Here is an 18,755-nt window from a genome sequence, read left to right as displayed (position 1 = left end):
GGCCCGGTGAGCCGTGGCCCTGACCCGGCGCGTCCGGAGCCTGTGCTCCGCAACAGGAGAGGCCACAACAGTGAGAGGCCCGTGTACTGAAGGAAAAAAAAAAAATATATATATATATATATATATATATATATATATATAAAAATTCAGTGAGGACAGGGACAGTATCTGTGCCAAGGGACACAGTAGGTTCTTAATAAATGATTAAGCAGTGAAATCCTTGGACCATGTAATGGAAATGGTAGGAATGATAAAAGTGGAATGATGCCTGAAAACAATCTCAAAGATCATCTGGTTTAGCCTCATTATGTAGATTTGAAGCTTAGGTTAGATTATTTATCTATAATTACAAAGCATTATCGGAGGTGGGGCTCTAACATAGATTCCTGAGCTCCCAGATCATTCTTCCATCAACGGCCCTACACTTAATACAGGTCGTCACAATATTTAGTTTTTATACCAAAATGTTACTCCTCCACAAGTCAGTGGACAATTCTGGATTAATGTCTTAGGCTGTGCTTAGTTGCCTAAGGAAGTTGTCTTACATTCCCACAGATTTTTCCGAAAACAGTGTTAACAATGAAAGGTAAAACTTTAATTGAACAATGATGTTAGATGGAAAAACCAAAATAATTTACTCTCTTCTTTTAGAAGTTGCTATTTATGGTTGTTTCTGGTTTCCTTCAAATTTGTTTTGCTGGACTTCTGTTGAGGTAATTTAGCATTTATACTCTCTGAGTGAAAATCATATTAAGACCTTTTAGAAGTAGAAGATGTTTTGGAAAGGAGGCAATCTTTTATGCAATTGTTTTCACTTGTGGAAAATAATTTAGTCTAGCTAGAGTGTAAGGCAAGGGGAGAAAACTCTTACCAACTGCAGTTTGAAAAGCTTGGCTTAATATTCCTGAAGACTTATATAACTTTAGTTTTCCTTGAAGTTTGTAGTATGACAGAAATGAACTAATACCCCCATTGATGTCGTTAATTGTAGAAATATGATATTCTGAACAATCAAAATAATACTGTTATAAACTCAAATAATAGAAATGTCTTTAGATTCTGAGTGTCTTTAAAACATACAGTACATCCCCCAAATTCCCCACTGATAATTTCTTTTTCCTTTCTTTTTTTGTCTGTCTTTACATTTCCTATAGCTATTTTGGCTCTGGTAGGCAGTCTATTACCAGAATCGAGGACAGGGATGGTACTGTTGAACAACCTAAAGCTGTTTTAAATGTAACAGAGTCCTAAACAGAGGGCACAGGTTTAGCTTGGTAGCAACTGGGGAAACTTGATCTTCAGGGACAAGAAGTTGTGGAAGTTGAATGGAAGTTCTTGCCATTGATCGTAAGGAACAGCCTTTACTGTTACTGATATATGATACTCAGTGTATGTTGAAGTGAAGCAATATTAGAAAAAGAAAGAACTGGAAAGTCACTGTTTTACCAGTTTTACTGCCTTTGTCTCAGTTCTTCAGGTTGCTTGAGAATACCAAGAAGTGATTTCCACCAAAGACTTCATACCCATCTGTTCCACCTTTTTGTGCCCTGTGGCAGTCTGTACTTCCCTATCCATCTCAAGTCAGCAGAGACAGATCAGGAAATAGGAGGGAAAGGGAGCAAAACCAGAATTTGTCCAGTGTTTTCTAGCTGTTTTGGATGAATTTGAACAGTAGATCTTTGGACTTCCCAGTGTTATGGTATTGTTTTGAATTTCCCAGCAGTACTCTCAAGTGAAAACAAGAAAGGCCACAAATGTGGCAGAATAGGGGTTAAATACACTTTAGATGGACCTACAGAAAAGTTGACTGATTCACAGACAAGTATTTTTTATTTGTATACGTAAGAGAAAGAGCTAGAGACTCACAAGGAATGGTTGGTAAACATTAAGAAATTATAGACCGGTTGTTTAAAAAAGAGACTTCTATTTTGGAAACTTTTAAAGTAATGGGGCTGAAGTATTAGATTATTATTAAGAGTATTTTGGACGTTTATAACCAAGAGTACCAGTTTGAGCAGAAACAATTACTATTTGGAAGCTTGCTAACATTTACGGGTTAGGCCTAAAGAGAAGCTACCATCCTTCTCACCTTACTGAGTAGTAGTGGCTTTTTGTCCCTTATAAAATGCATAGGGAGAGTTCTGTGTTGCAGTGCTTAAGCTTCACAGGTTTAAACAGCAGTAAGGTAGAAATTTTTCACTCAAAGAAGTTACTTATTAATTTTGAAGTAGAGAGTGAAGGAATACCATAAGCAGAGACACAGAACAATATTAGTGAGTTAGGGTTGTGTGTGTTTGAGAGAGAGAGCAATATAAACAAGATGCATTCATCTCCTCATTTGATATATATAATCCAAGAGTTGAAATTCTAAAAATATAATTTGGTCCACTGTGATCGAAGACTCATTTATTGTCACTCACAATAGTTGTGACTCTGTTACAACCAGACAGTGTGCTAGGTAGTAGGAATTCATTCAGTAGTTAACAAAATAGCTGCCTTCATAGATCTTACATTTTAGTGAAGGATACTGATAATTAAAAAGTAAGCAAACACAAATAATATAATTTCAGTTAGTGATAAGTAACAAAATAAAGCAGGGTAAAGAGAGAGTGCAATTAGGAGACAGAAATCACACAGTATTTTGAACAGAGAAAGTTTAATAGGATAACTATATTAGGAGAATTCGGGTAAAGAAAACTCTAAAGAAGTTAGGCATAGCAGTTATAAGAAGCAGCCATCACTGGTAGGCCTAAGAGCGAGTGCTCAAATAAGAGCCCTTCCCCGAAGTCTAAGACCTTGTTGGAGAAAGAATGACCATATTTCACTGAATGGCAAAGACTTCACTGATGCCACACTAGTGGGACTTAATAGAAATCCATCCTTCAGAACTTGCTGGGAAATATGCTTTCTGGGGCAGGGGTTGGCAGATTATGGCCTGTGGCCCAACCATGTGTTTTAAAAGTAAAGTTTATTTGGAATATAGCCATGCTCAGTCTACTTACATATTGTCTGTAGTTGCTTTCTTGCTACAGGGGCAGAGTTATGACCTGCAAGCCTAAAATATTTATTATCTAGCCCTTTAAGAACATGTTTATTAACCTATGCTCTAGGGTGCCCTAGAAAGCTATTCATGGAGAGATGTCTGGCCAGAGATACTCTGATTTGAAGCCTCCCAAGGGAGAGGGGAGTGTTGGGGGAAGCTGCTGGCCTTAGGGTACTGCTGCCTTCTGTGCACTGCAAGAGCTAGGTGCTGGAGAACCTGCCTGCACAGCAGGAACCTGCCAAGGACACACTGGAACCAGGAAGGGTAATCCCTTCCTCTTGTAATATCTCTCTAGTATCTTCTATGACAAAGCTTAACACCATGCTCGAAAAGAAAGATATTTAAGACTCAGCTCCATATTTGCAGAGCAGACATTGAAGAATGATTTTGGCACAGTAAATTCATAACTAGCATGTAAAATGACTGGAATCTGTTGTATTTTAGGTAGAGTGACGATGAATCCTCTTTGGGGAGGTGATATGTGAGCAGAGATCTGAATGATTAGAAAAGATGGGTCTGGCAAAGGGGAATGGAAAATGTAAAGGCCTTGAGCATAGCATGTTCATATGATTGCAGAAGGCCCATGTAGTTGGATTATCTTTAGATAACATGAGAGTGAGGTCAGAGAGGTAGGCAGAAGCAAATGGTATAGGGCCTTAGGGCATGGTAAGGAGGTTGGAAATGAGGGAACTAGTTAGAAGACTATCACAGTTTTCCACTATGGTATTGAAAATAGCGTGGTTGAGACTAGGGTAATAGCAGTGGAGGTGGTGAGCAGCAGATGTAATATCTACTTTGAAGGCAAGGTCACGGATCTTAATGGTAAATTTTCTGGAGTTGGAGGAGAGATAGAAAAGAATTAGAATGACTCATGTATTTGGCCTGAGCAACGGATGGATGATGGTACCATTTGCTGAGATGCGGGAAGATTTGGAGAAGTGCAGGTGGGGATTCTGTTTGGCCATGTTAACTTTGAGATTACAAATGGATCGCTAGTATTACTTCAGACGTGTTTTGTTTTGCTTGCATTTCACTGACCACACTTGGTCATACGACCACACCTTATTTCAAAGGAGCTGGGGAAGTGCAGTGCTGGAAAGGAGAACAGCATGAATGACTTCTGTACTCCAAGACCTTCAAGTGGCAATGTTGAATAGGTTATTTAGATAATGTAAGACTCTGGCATACAAGGGGGAGTTTGGAGCTTGTGAGTGGTAAAGCCCTGGGACTGGATGAGATCATCCAGGGAGACAGATGAAGATAGAAGGACCTGCAAGATAGGGTATTCTAATATTTAGAGAGTATGAAGACAAGAAAAAGCCAGCAAGAGAGATTGAGAAGGAACAGTGAGAAAGGAGAATACACAAGGGAGTGAGGTCATATAAGTTAATGGAAGAAAATGGTTCAAGAAAGAGATGATCAACCATGTCAAATGCTGTTATGACTTTTCTTATACACCTCTTCTGGTGTATATAAGCAAAAGTTTCTGTAAGGTAGTTACACCTACACTGAGGAGTAGAATTTCTGGAAAATAAGGTATGGCACGCTCAACCTCAAGATCAAATTATTTTCCGAAAAAGTCAAATCAGCTTGTACTCCTTTTAGCCATGCATGAGATTTCCTATTAATTTGTCTCTTCAAAACGTGATATTCTCATTTTTCTGAGTTTTTACCAATCTAGTGGATATAAAATATTATATCAATGAGGTCTTAATTTATATTTCCCTGATCATTAATGTGTTCAAACACCTTTTCATATTTATTGACCATTTGTGTTTCATATTCTATGAAATGTTTGACCTTTTTTCTATTGGGTGGTTTATCTTTTATTATTTGTAGGAATTCCTTGTAATTCTGCATCTTTTTGGATGTACGTGTTGCCTCTGTCTACTCCTAGTTGTGGCTTATCTTTTTTACTTTCTTTTGATGAATATAAGTTCTTAATTTTAGTATAATTTAATATATCAGCCTTTTTTGTGGTTCATGTTCTTTGTTTCTTCAGGATGTTTTTGCTTTCCTACCCCAAGGAGAGAGAAATACTTTTCCATCTTTTTTTTTTTTTTCTGAAAATTTTAAAGGTTTGAATTTTATATCTAAATCTTTAAGTCACTGGAATTGATTTTTGTGTGTGGTATAAGGGATCCTGTTTCATTGTTTTCCATATTTAGTTGTTTTAGCCCCTTTATTGAACAGTTTCTTCTTCCTCTAGTGATTTGTGTTGCTACCTCTGTCTTATAAGTAAAATTATATGTAGATTGTGTTTTTGTGTCTAGGTTCTCTGTTTTGTTCCACTGGATAGTTTATCCTTTTTCTTGTATCACATGTCTTAATTACTGTAGCTCTGTAAAGCTTTTGGGAGGGCAACCTAGTCTTCAGGAGTGCCTTGACTACTATTGGTCTTTGCTCTTCCATATATGTTTTAAAATCAAGTTCCATTAAAGAAAAAAACAAAGCAAACCTATTAGGATTTTTTTTATTGGAATTGTACTGAAACTGTAAATCAGTTTAGGGAAAATAGGTATCTTTATGATATGATATATTCATGGGAACAAATCATTTTTCTAAATTCATTTTGTTATTTAATAAAATTTTATATTTTTTGCAATTAGATCTTGTACAGCTTTGTTAGATTTTATAGATATTTTAAGTGGTATCCTTTAATGAAAAATAATAGCTGTTGCTGGTAATTAGAAACACAAGTAACGTTTGTATATTGATAATAAACCAGTGAGCTAATCATTTTACTGATTTGGATTCTCAAAGTGTACGTCCATAGGTGTCTGGATATGACAGTTTTGTTCTTACTTTCAGAACCTTGTACCTTCAGTTTCATTTTTTGCAGTGGCTAAGATACCTCGGGGTGTCAGATAGAAGCAGCAATCATGGGATCCCTTTCTCTTATTTTCAAAGGAAATGTTTTAAATATTTCCCTTTTAAGTTACTAGCTGTTAAAATTGAGAATTTTTAATTTGCCTTTTTGTTATTGATGACAAAATTAATTGGGTAGCTTAGAGGGGACAGGGCATGCTGGGATGGAGAATACAGGAAAAAGTTGACTTTGGAGGAGTAGGATAATGAGTTTGAAATAGACAAGTGAGTGAGTCAAAGAACATTGTGTAAAAATGTTAATGATTGAAAAATTCAAGTGGGAAATTTGAGATGGTCAGGGGCAGAGGCATAGTTGTGATAATCATTATACATAGTAAAGTCAGTAATTAGAGAAATTGGTGTGGATGAGACTGCCTAAGGAAAGAGTATAAAAGGTATCATAATCAAGGATAGAAACTTAAAAAACCCACTACCTCTTGACAGCTGGAAGACAATTGAAAAGAAATATGAGAGATAGGAGACCCATTGTATAGTTTCAAAGCCATAAGAGCAGAGCGTTTAAGAAGGGGAGTGTCAGTAGTGCCAAATGAAATGCCACAGAGAGGTGTAGGAAGATGAGGACTGAAAAGAGGGCATTGAATTTGGCATTTGACATTTTAGAAAAAACAGTTTCAGTAGAGGCATAAAAACTGAAACCAAATTTTAGTGAGAGCAAGTAGATGGCCCTGAATTGGAGAAGGGGGCTTTAAAATATTTGTTCGTCAAATTTTGCAGTGAATGAAAAGACAGATGGGGTGGATAGATTGAGAGGAAGTAAGGTAGAGGGAAAGTCCTTTTAAGATAGAAAAAGATGTATGCATTTTTAAATTTTAATAGCTACTACCTAATAACCAACAGTGGTTATTTTTAAACTTTAAAAATTTTGCCAATCTAATAAGTGAAAATCATTATTTTACTGTACATTTTATTATGAATGAGATCTGATCTTCTAAATTTCACATTGAGTGTTTCATCTTACTGATAGAAAATTTTTAATTAATGCAGTTAATCGTTTGTCATAAATGTTGGATATATTTTTATGTTAGTAAGCTTTCAACTTCATTGAATTTTTTAAATGTCTGTTGTCAGTTAACTTTAAGTTCAGACACAAGTAATAGAAATCCAGACAACAATGGCTTAAACAAAATAGAGATGTACTGTATTTTTCTCTTACATCTGAAGATACTGAGTCACGTTCTCAACCTTTCAGCCATACTTAGTTCCTCTACTTCAGTCATTACTGGAGCTCTAGCCGTTGGCTCCAGGTTCTGAGCAGGAATATGAGATGTAGGGGTTTGACACTTTGAGTCTTTTCCCTTTTAGAAGCTTTTGTGGAAGCTCCGCTCAGTCCATCTTGCTTATATCTTGTTTGCCAGATGTGTTATTTGGCCACCTCTGTTTCTAAGAGGGACTGAGAAATGTATTTGTAGCATCAGTAAGAAATTAGAGGATCATCCATGTTGTTGCAAGTGGCAGAATCTCTTTCTTTTTTAGGGCTGAATAATATTTCATTGTGTATGTATGTATAAAATATATCAATATATGTATAAAGGGTGTATATATCTCACAGTTTCTTTATCCATTCTTTCTTTGTTGGACATTTAGGTTGTTTCTGTGTCTTGGTTATTGTGAATAATGCTGCAGTGAACATGGGAGCACAGATATCTCTTAGAGATACTGATTTCATTTCCTTTGGGTATATATCCAGAAGAGGGCTGCTGGATCATATGGTAGTTCTATTTTTAACTTTTTGAGGAACCTTCATACCATTTTCCATAATGTAAATTACCAATTTACATTTCCACCGACAGTATACAAAGGTTCCCTTTTCTCTACAACCCTCACCAACACTTGTTGGTTTGTTTTTTTGTTTTTTTAGGAATAGCCATCCTAAAAAGTATGAGGTGATGTCTCATTGTGGTTTTGATTTGCATTTCCCTGATGATCAGTGATGTTGAGCACCTTTTCACATACTTGTTGCCCATTTGTATGCGTTCCCTTCTTTTTTTTTTTTTTTTTGCGGTACGGGGGCCTCTCACTGTTGTGTCCTCTCCCATTGCGGAGCACAGGCTCTGGACACGCAGGCTCAGCGGCCATGGCTCACAGGCCTAGCCGCTCCGCAGCATGCGGGATCTTCCCGGACCGGGGCATGAACCCGTGTCCCCTGCATCGGCAGGTAGACTCTCAACCACTGCGCCACCAGGGAAGCCCTCCTTTGCCCATTTTTTAATTGGGTTGCGTCTTTTTGCTGTTGAGTTGTGAGAGTTCTTTATATATTTTAGATATTAATCCTTTATTGGATATGTATTTGCAAATATTTTTATTCCATTAAGTTGTCTTTTCATTCTGTTGATTATTCATTAGACAGTAATTTCCAATCCCTTCCTCCTTAGCCCCTGGTAACCATTCTGCTTTCTGTCTTTATGAAGTTGAGTATTCTAGATACCGCATATAAGTGGAATCATACAGTATTTGTCCTCTTGTGACTAGTCTAACTTAGCATAATGTCTTTAAGTTTCATCCACATTGTAGCATGTGTTCTTCCTTTTTAAGGGTGCATAATAGTCCGTTGTATGTATGTACCACATTTTGTTAATCCATTCATCTGTCAGTGGACGTTTGGGTTGCTTCCATCTTCTGGCTATTGTGAATAATGCTACTGTGTACATCAGTGTACAAATATCTTTTTGAGCCCCTGCTTTTAATTCTTTTGGATATATATGTAGAATTTTAGGATCATTTAGTCATTATGTGTTTAATTTTTTGAGGAACCACTGTACTGTTTTCCATAGCAGCTGCACTATTTTATATTCCCACCGGCAGTGCAAAAGGGTTCCAGTTTCTCCACATCCTGACCAATACTTATTTTTTGGGTTTTTGTATTTTTGTTTTTTAATAGCCATCTTAATGAGTGAAGTGATTTCTCATTGTGGTTTTGCTTTTTATTTCCCTAATGATTAGTGATGCTAGGCATCTTGTGTGTTTATTGGCCATTTGTGTATCTTTTTTGGGAAGAAGTATCTATTCAAGTCCTTTACCCTTTGCTAATCAGGTGGCTTGTTTTTCGTTGTTGTTGAGTTGAAGTTTTTTTAATGTATGTTATGGGTATTAACCCCTTATCAGATGTATGATTTGCAAATATTTTCTCCGATTTTGTGGGTTACCCTTTCACTCTCTTGATAGTGTTCTTTACGCAAAAGTTTTAAAGTTTGAGGTAGCCTCATTTGTCTGTTTTTGCTTTTGTTGCCTGTGCTTTTGGTTATCCAAGAAATTTTTGCCAAATCCATTGTCATGAAGCCTCTCCCCCTTGTGTTTTCTTCTAAGATTTTTATAGTTTTAGCTGTCCTGTTTAAGCTTTTGATCTGAGTTGATTTTTGTATATGGTGTAAGGTAAGGAGTCAACTTCATTCTTTTGCATGTGAGTATCCAGTTTTACCAGCATTGTTTGTTGAAAAGGCTGTTCTTTTTCCGTTGAATTGTCTTTTTTTCGGCTGAGTTGGGTCTTCGTTGCTGCGCGCGGACTTTCTCTAGTTGCAGCGAGCAGGGGCTACTCTTCGTTGCAGTGCGCGGGCTTCTCGTTGCAGAGCACGGGCTCTAGGCGTGCAGGCTTCGGTAGTTGTGGTACGCGGGCTCAGTGGTTGTGGCTCGTGGGCTCTAGAGTGCAGGCTCAATAGTTGTGGCACATGGGCTTAGTTGCTCCACGGCATGTGAGATCTTCTGGACCAGGACTCGAACCCGTGTCCCCTGCATTGGCAGGTGGATTCTTAACCACTGCACCACCAGGGAAGTCCCTCCATTGAATTGTCTTGGCATCCTTGTCAAAAATTCTTGGACTGTATATATGAGGGTTCATTCCTGGATTTTCTATTCTGTTCCATTGATTGGTCTGTCTTTATGTCACTACCATATTATTTTAATTATTTTAGAAGGAAATTTCAAATTGTTTATTTTTTATATGGAAATACACTAGTGACTTTATTTTTTTTTAATTTTTATTTCATATTGGAGCATAGTTGATTAACCATGGGTTAGTTTCAGGTGTACAGCAAAGTGATTCAGTTATATGTGTGTCTATTCATTTTCAATTTCTTTTCCCATTTAGGTTGCTACATAATATTGAGTATAGTTCTCTGTGCTATACAGTAGGTCCTTGTTGGTTATCTACTTTAAATATAGTAGTCTGCACATGTCAATCCCCAAATCCCAATCTATCCCTTGCCTCCCACCCTTCCCCGTGGTAACCATAAATTTGTTCCCTGAGTCTGTGAGTTTGTTTCTGTTTTGAAAATAAGTTCATTTGTATATATTTTTTTTGGATTTTGTATATAAGCAACATTGTATGATATTTGTCTGACTTACTTTACTTAGTATAATAATCTCAGGGTCCATCCATATTGCTGCAAATGGCGTTATTTCATTCTTTTTGATGGCTGAGTAATATTCCATTGGATATATGTACCACATCTTATTTATCCATTCATCTGTCAGTGAACATTTAGGTTGCTTCCATGTCTTGGCTATTGTAAACAGTGCTGCAGAGAACATTGGGGTGCATGTAATCCTTTCAAACCATGTTTTGTTCTGGATATATACCCAGGAGTGGGATTGCTGTATCATATTGTAGCTCTATTTTTAGTTTTATCGGGAACCTTCCTACTGTTTCCCATAGTGGGTGAACCAATTTACATTCCCACCAACAGTGTAGGAGGCTTCCTTTTGCTCCACACTCTCTCCAGCATTTATTGTTTGTAGGTTTTTTGATGATCGTCATTCTGACTGGTGTGAGGTGATATCTCATTGTAGTTTTGATTTGCCTTTCTCTAATAATTAGAGATGTAGAGCATCTTTTCTTGTGCCACTTGGCCATCTGTATGTCTTCTTTGGAGAAATGTCTATATTTAGGTCATCTGCCCATTTTTTGATTGGGTTGTTTGTTTTTTTGATATTGAGCCCCATGAGCCGTTTGTAAATTTTGGAGACTAATCCCTTGTCAGTCGCATCTTTGCAAATATTTTCTCCCATTCTTTGGTTTGTCTTTTTGTTTTGTTTTGTCAGAGGAGTTTAATTAGGTCCCATTTGTTTATTTTTGGTTTTATTTCCATTACTCTAGGAGATGGCTTGAAAAAGTTATTGTTGTGATTTATGTCAAGTGTTCTGCCTATGTTTTCTCTAAGAGTTTTATAGTATCTGGTCTTACATGTAGGTCTTTAATCCATTTTGAGCTTATTCTTGTGTACGGTTTTAAAGGGTATACTAATTTCATTTTTTTTACATGTAGCTGTCCAGTTTTCCCAGCACCATTTATTGAAGAGACTGTCCTGTGTTGTAGAGTCTTGTTTCCTGTGTTGTAGATTAATTGACCGTAGGTGCATGGGTTTATTTCTGGGCTTTTCTATCCTGTCCCATTGATCTATGTTTCTGTTATTTTGCCAGTACCATACCATTTTGATGACTGTAGCGTTGTAGTATAGTCTGAAATCAGGGAGCCTGATTACTCCAGCTTCATTTTTTCTTTCTCAAGATTGCTTTGGTTATTCAGGGTCTTTTGTGTCTCCATACAGATTGTAAGATTTTTTTTGTTCTAGTTCTGTGAATAACGCCATTGCTAATTTGATAGGGATTGCATTGAATCTGTAGATTGCCTTGTGTAATATAGTCATTTTGACAATATTGATTCTTCCAATTCAAGAATATGTTATATCTTTTCATCTGTGTCATCTTTGATTTCCTTCATCCATGTCTTACGGTTTTCAGAGTACAGGTCTTTTGTCTCCTTAGGTAGGTTTATTCCTATGTATTTTATTCTTTTTGTTGCAGTGGTAAATGGGATTTTTAAAAAATTTTTCTTTCTGACCTTTCGTTATTAGTGTGTTAATTAGTAGCTAGATATCTTACTGAATTCTCTTGTGGTTTTTCAGTTGATTGTACAAATATATAATTATGTTTATTGATAAAATACAACTTTCTTTCAAATTTTATCTTATTTTTATCTTAATTGCATTGGCTTTAAAACATTGTTAAGTAATTATACTAGCTACATACTGTATTTTGTTTTTGATTAGAAGAATGGAAATCTTTCTAATATTTAACTATAAAGTTTGATGCAGCTTTTGGTTTGATACATACTCCTAAACTTTTGAGATTGACATAAAAAAGTTTAATTGCAGTTTGGAGCTTAATTGAAATTTGTAACTTAATTGCAGTTTATTTTTGCTGCTATTAACAGGAATAAAATGATGGTCTGAAGGTGTCATGGAAGGACTGCCAAGTTTTGGGGTTCATATGTATCACCTAATTTCAGAGGATCTTAACTAATTGATGTTTTCAATTTTTTTCAGAATGGCCAAAGTTTTCTGGTTTTGGATGAACAAAGATTTGCAAAAGAAATTCTTCCCAAATATTTCAAGCACAATAACATGGCAAGTTTTGTGAGGCAACTGAATATGTGTGAGTATGGATAGCAGTTTAATTGGAGTACTGTCATCAGTCACTGATTAAACCTTTTCCCCCATTAGGATGATAAAGGAAAATATATTCCATAGAAGCACCATTAATTTTTAAAGGTTTTACTTTTGTCTATTTAAAATTGTATTCAAAAGCTGAATTTTGAATCTTTTTCAGATGGTTTTCGTAAAGTAGTACATATTGACTCTGGAATTGTGAAGCAAGAACGAGATGGTCCTGTTGAATTTCAGCATCCTTACTTCAAACAAGGCCAGGATGACTTGTTGGAGAACATTAAAAGGAAGGTGAGCTATTGTTAACATGATTTAATTAGGGCATTAACATGTAGTATACTTGGCCAAGACATATTTCATTTGTTGACATTAAGAAGGTACTGAAATACACAGGTTTTCTTGTTGGGACAACTTAGACTGATAAAGCTTTAATTATTTTGCCCTTTTTTTTTTTTTTTTTTTCCTCTGCGCTCAACTGTATGGAGGGCTCAGTCTTTAAACACTTTTTAGAGGAAAGGAAATGTTTACATTCTGACTTAGGATAAGGAGTCATCTATATGGTGATGGCTCACTCCTTATAATTTAGCTTAAAAAACGTAAGTTCCTACTAGAAAGTCAGCTGTCTGGAGGGCGTTTTTCTTTAGTTCACTGCTGAATATCTAGTGCTCAGAATAAGTCCCTTATATATAGTAGGAATTTAATAGTACATTTTTGAATGGATAATATGTTTTGCTGAAATAAGATACTTTGACTAAATTCACAAGGTGGGGTGGGGGGGCGGTAAAAGGGTAGTGGACCATGAAAGAACATGGTCTTAGTGTGCTACTATTCTGCATAAATTTAATTAAAAGTGGAATGCAATAATAAATAGGCTTGGGGAAATTACTGGGAATTTGACAGAAGAAAATGAAAACAAAAAAAAAAGCCCTTAAGTTGCTCCTGCTTATGGAAACTCTTCCACATTAAAAATAAATAAATAAACTGACTATTCCTTATCCTCTCTTTGAGCTATGAAGTCTGTTCTTTTCCTGGGCTTTTGGAACTAAATCTCACTTCCTGGACAGGCTACAAAAATGTCTTATAACAGGGAAGTTTTGAATTATAATCATGTTGTTTAGTATTTGTTTAATTTCCTACATTTACTTTTTGAAAGGTTTCATCTGCAAAACCAGAAGAAAATAAAATTCGTCAGGAAGATTTAACAAAAATTATAAGTAGTGCTCAGAAGGTTCAAATAAAACAAGAAACTATTGAGTCCAGGCTCTCTGAATTAAAAAGGTAAAATATTATTTCCAAATATAATCCTAATGTGGGGGTTGGTGTGTATGTGTGTGTTGAGGTTTGTAGGTTGGTGATTTAAGTACCTAGATTACATTGTTGAAGCCAAGACCAAAAGCCTTTTTCTTAAGTATTGATTCCCTTTATTTTTTATTTGTAGCCATAAACTTTACCCCAATATTGTATTTTCATGATGGTACCGAAAGAATATATAAACCTGGTCAGTCAAAACAATTTGCTGCACAAGTGTTACTGAGGAAATAAGTCGTCATTAAGTTGGTGTAGGAAACTATGATTCTACTTAGGTTGACTTTCATATGTTTACACACATATGAGGACCACAAGCCGTACTACAGGGACTTCTCTGGACCCAGTGGACCCAGTGGACCCAGTGGTTAAGACTTCACCTTCCAATGCCAGGGGTGTGGGTTTGATCCCTGGTTGGGGAGCTAAGATTCCACATGCCTCGTGGCCAAAAAATATAAAATAACAGAAGCTATATTGTAACAGATTCAATAAAGACTTCAAAATTAGTCCACATAAAAAAATTCTTAAAAAGAAATACTGCATACATTACCTATCCTTTCTTTTATAGAAGTTTCTTAGGACATTTTCTATGTGGCCTATCTTTTAGGAAAAAATAGGACAAAAAAATAGGGAAAAAAGGACACTAGAGACTTGTCCTACTTGATACTTACTTTACATAGACTTGGTAAAGTGATATTCAAACCTTTATCTACAGAAAAGTGCTGTATTTTGTTTTACTACAATTTTTGGCACCATTATCCTAATGCCACAGTAACAACTTGTGTATAGAGTAGACCTATATTTCTCTTCTTAGTAAGTAGTTGGAATTCTCTTATAGTAAATAGGCGCCAAGGTCTTAAGAGTATTTATTTTATGTATTGTCTGTCCCATTTCAATTGTGGGACGTTAGTTTAGCTATTCTTTTTTTTTTTGCCATATGTGGGCCTCTTACTGTCGTAGCCTTTCCCGTTGCCGGACGCGCAAGCTCAGCGGCCATGGCTCACTGGCCCAGCCGCTCCGCGGCATGTGGGATCCTCCCGGACCGGGGCACGAACCCGTATCCCCTGCATCGGCAGGCGGACTCCCAACCACTGCGCCACCAGGGAGGCCCTAGTTTAGCTATTCTTAACTCAAGTATCTTCATTGAGAGTAACCTTGGACTTTGATTCCCTTTTTTAATAAGCCTTAATTTGAAGCTTGCTAGTTTTGCATGTTTTATTTAAGCACTTATGTTGGTTTACTCTATGTATCTTGTGTCTGTTGAAGTGCCCTTTGACCCAGTTCCTTGAATCTCAGATTTAGCTTTTAAGGAGTGGGATCTCGAATTCATCCTGTAAGTCTTAGTGGTAACCATTCTCCTACTTATCTTTAGTAGGCAGATGACAGTATCCTTATATTTCTGAGTCAGAAAAAGTACAGTAGTTATTCAGTAAGTATCAAAATCTTATTTTCTGTGCCCTCTATATTTAAATTCAGTCCCTTTTGTAATAGTTTGGATTGAGGAAGATGGCTTTTGTGTAAATTAACAAAGGAGCAAAAAATAGAGCATTTAATAGAGGAATTAATCTTTCAGGCCTTCTCAAAATTATCATTGCTGCTAACATTTAATAACTGCAATTTCAATGGAAGATGGTGAATGAAGGAAAAAAAACTATTACTGTTGGGCATATAATTGGTTTGTCATGTATTTAGATATGCTTTTAAAAAAACACATCTTTTAATATGCTTTTAAAAAACCAAACATTTATATGCTTGTGTTTGAGACAGATCTTTAGACAGTTTTAGAGTCTTATAGACTTCAGCTCGACATCAATACTTAACAAATTGTCTGTGTGATCTTGGGTAAGTCTTCTCAATTCTCTGAGTCTCAGTCTCCTCATCTATAAAATAGAGATAATTCCTTTCTTGACAGATTTTAGAGAAGTTTAAGTAATACACATAAAATGTTTAGAATAGTGCCTGGCATAGCAAATGTTGGGTAAATGTCATTTCCCCTTTAAGAATTGTTTCCTAAGCACAAGTCCTGAATTCACATGGTAGCCATAGTTGAAAAGTTAGCTTATTTTTTAAACAGGAAGTAATGAAGCAGATTGTCAGAGGAGTAAATGGCCTACTATGTATGGATGTAAGCATAAATCTTAAGTTTTCCTGCATACATTGCCATGAGTAGAAGATACTACAGTTATGAAGGAAGGATTCTGGAGTTGTGTCAAGGTTAGTTGCCATTCTGTGTAATTGAACCAAAGTTTTCCTAGTCTCATAAAGATATATAATAAAAACTAGTTCAAGTCTGGTGTTCTTAATTAAAGATATTGAGGTCTGGCTTATCTGACTGAATTTTTTTATTTTTATTTTTCGTAAATGATAACAGTGAGAATGAGTCCCTTTGGAAGGAGGTGTCAGAATTACGAGCAAAACATGCACAACAGCAACAAGTTATTCGAAAGGTAAGCTTTTTTCTCTGTGACTGTAATCTGCATTTGTTTAATGAGTACCATTTGTGACCCGCCCCCCCCACCCAGAAATCTCTGTGATTGATCTTCGTTTCTTATGTATTGGGTACACAGAAGTAAAACTATGAAATCAAACAAATTAAGCCAAGTGTTACATATTCTTTGTAATAAAAAAAATTTATTAGCTAAATGTAGTCATTCCATACTTCCAGATAATGTTTCATTAGCTTTTAATAAAATTTTTTTGCCTGATATAACAACTTTATTATACTTAGTTCTTAGGAGTATAATCAATATACTACCAATTTCTTAACATTTTATATAAAAGACATAGCTTTACTGTGTGGGATTTTTTTTTGTTTTTTGTCTTACTTTTATTCTAAAAGGCATAGATATGGTCTTGGAAGATAAATGACTAATATTTTCAAGTCAGTCGATCAAATTATGTGTTCAAAAATGAGTTATAAGTGTATGCCACTATTAGTTGTGCAGAAAAGCAGTTAATGTAGTGTTGTAAAATAAATCCTAGATTTTAATGTATGAGCTGAAAATTACTGGGGGAACAGAAAATCTCTCTGCTGCAATTGTGTCCTTGTGATTTAGTCTTCTCATATCAGCTTTCATATGTTAATAAGAGGTGAAACATAAAAGTAATTAAGGCAGCTATTTTTTGCTCATGAGTAAACTGGACTAAGTTTAAGCAACAGGTTTTATCAGGGGAGGGAGGGTGGGAGAGCTTCAGTTTGTTCCTAGTCAGAGGCCGTTAGCTAAAAATAGTGTTATGACTGAAAGGATATGGGTGTAGTGGAGCAGGCTTAGAACACAGAGATGAATGGTAGCTGTAGCCTTTGGCCCATAGTCAAAATAGGTATACTGATTTTTAAAAGTAAGTATGCAAGTGAAGGTTGAATGTAGGATTCAACTTTAAGTGTTTAGTCCAAGTACATGTATTTTTAAAACTTTCATATTTGATTCCAACTTGAAGCCCTGTTTAAGAATACCTGATTTTAAATGATAGGTGTACCTTAACCTGTGCTTTATTTTTAAAATCTGTTAATCTTTTTCAGAAAACAATGTTTTGGTTAAATATCAACTCACAATACTCCATAATTTGTTGGGTTTCTTTTTTTTGAAAGCAAGGATAGTTGATAAAATACTTATTTAACATTTCAGTTTTTCATGAAAGCTAACATTCTTTCTGCTCAGATTTGAGTTTGAATCTATGTGTTTTAGTGGGGTTAGGGAGTTTACATAATGCATGATGACAGGTAGCAATTTTTTCTCTATTCCTGGAATTTGTTTCTGATTCTGCCATTTACTGTTTGGCCTTGGATTAATTGGAATAATATATGGGAGGTGTCTGTTATAGAACTTGTCAGCTAAAGAAGTCCAATGATGTAAATGTTAAATGCCTCATCTTCTGCTTCAGGAAACGAACTCTACAACATAATGCCAAAGTGTCAAAAGAGAACTGAAATACACAGCAAATTTCAGGAGAAATTTAGTCAGAGGTTCATGTTCTTGTAAATTCAGCCAACTAATGTTTTAAGAATTTTCCCTAACACTTTTTTATAAATTAACAAAAGTAATTGGACTATTTCATAGATATCTTTAAGGTTAAATGTTGTCTTTTCATCAGCTGTCAGCATTTTCTTTTGAATAAGCAATTTAGTGGCTAACCTCCTTTTCATAGACTCTAATGCTGTCTCACTCTTCAACTAAAATGTCTATATTTTTCTCCATGGCAAAGTTAATACTGATTGTAAGGCACACCATTTAGTAGCCTCGTTTGGGGGAGAATATACAAAATTAAAGCTATACAGTGTGTATTTTCAATGGACAATTCTCTATTTTAATTGTGTAATTATATTTTATAAAGCTTGTACAAGGAACCCTTCTGCAGAGTCTAAATAGTCATCAGTCACTTGGCCTTTATTCATAACATCTCAGTGATATACTGCTGCTTTTTTTTTTTAAATAAATTTTTTAAAAAAATATTTATATATCTTTGGCTGCCTTGGGTCTTCATTGCTGCACGCAGACTTTCTCTAGTTGTGGCGAGCGGGGGCCACCCTTTGTTGTGGTGCTCAGGCTTCTCACTGCGGTGGCTTCTCTTGTTTTGGAGCATGGGCTCTAGGCACGCAGGCTTCAGTAATTGTGGCATGTGGGCTCAGTAGTTGTGGCTCGGTAGTTGCAGCGCACGGGCTTTGTTGCTCTGTGGCATGTGGGATCTTCCTGGACCAGGGCTCGAACCCGTGTCCCCTGCATTGGCAGGCGTATTCTTAATCCCTGCACCACCAGGGAAGCCCCTATACTGCTTTTAATAGTTTACTTTTTTAACTCCTTTAGGCAGTATAATTTCAAGGCATACCCTAAACCAGTTCTCACATTCATATCAGTATCACCTGGAGGTCTTGCAAAACAACACGTGTTGCTGGACCTCATCCTCAGAATTTAAGATTCAGCAATTCTGGAGTGAGGCAGAGAATTTGCATGTCTAAAAAGCTCCTAGGCCAGTGCTGCTGGTCCATGGACCACACTTTAAGAAACACTGTCATAAAATATGAAGGATTGTTTGCATGTCTTGATTTGTTTAATAGTCTTTTTCTAAATTTAATCAGACTTTGA

General features: G+C 36.1%; 1 protein-coding gene across 2 annotated transcripts in view; it reads left to right on the top strand.

The window, feature by feature from the left end:
- HSF2 (heat shock transcription factor 2) overlaps nt 1-18,755 on the top strand; it is a 36,136-nt gene that overhangs the window by 2,320 nt on the left and 15,061 nt on the right. For both annotated transcript variants that reach the window (XM_007454902.1, XM_007454901.1), the window contains exons 2-5: nt 12,250-12,358; nt 12,533-12,660; nt 13,523-13,647; nt 16,046-16,121. In XM_007454902.1, coding sequence (XP_007454964.1) covers nt 12,250-12,358; nt 12,533-12,660; nt 13,523-13,647; nt 16,046-16,121 — 438 coding nt within the window. The remainder of the gene's footprint in view (nt 1-12,249; nt 12,359-12,532; nt 12,661-13,522; nt 13,648-16,045; nt 16,122-18,755) is intronic.

The sequence above is a fragment of the Lipotes vexillifer genome, unplaced genomic scaffold (assembly GCF_000442215.2).
Source record: "Lipotes vexillifer unplaced genomic scaffold, Lipotes_vexillifer_v1.1 scaffold58, whole genome shotgun sequence".
Classification (NCBI taxonomy): Eukaryota; Metazoa; Chordata; class Mammalia; order Artiodactyla; family Lipotidae; genus Lipotes; species Lipotes vexillifer.
Note: the sequence above shows the minus strand (reverse complement) of the source record. Positions and strands in the feature narration are given on the sequence as shown.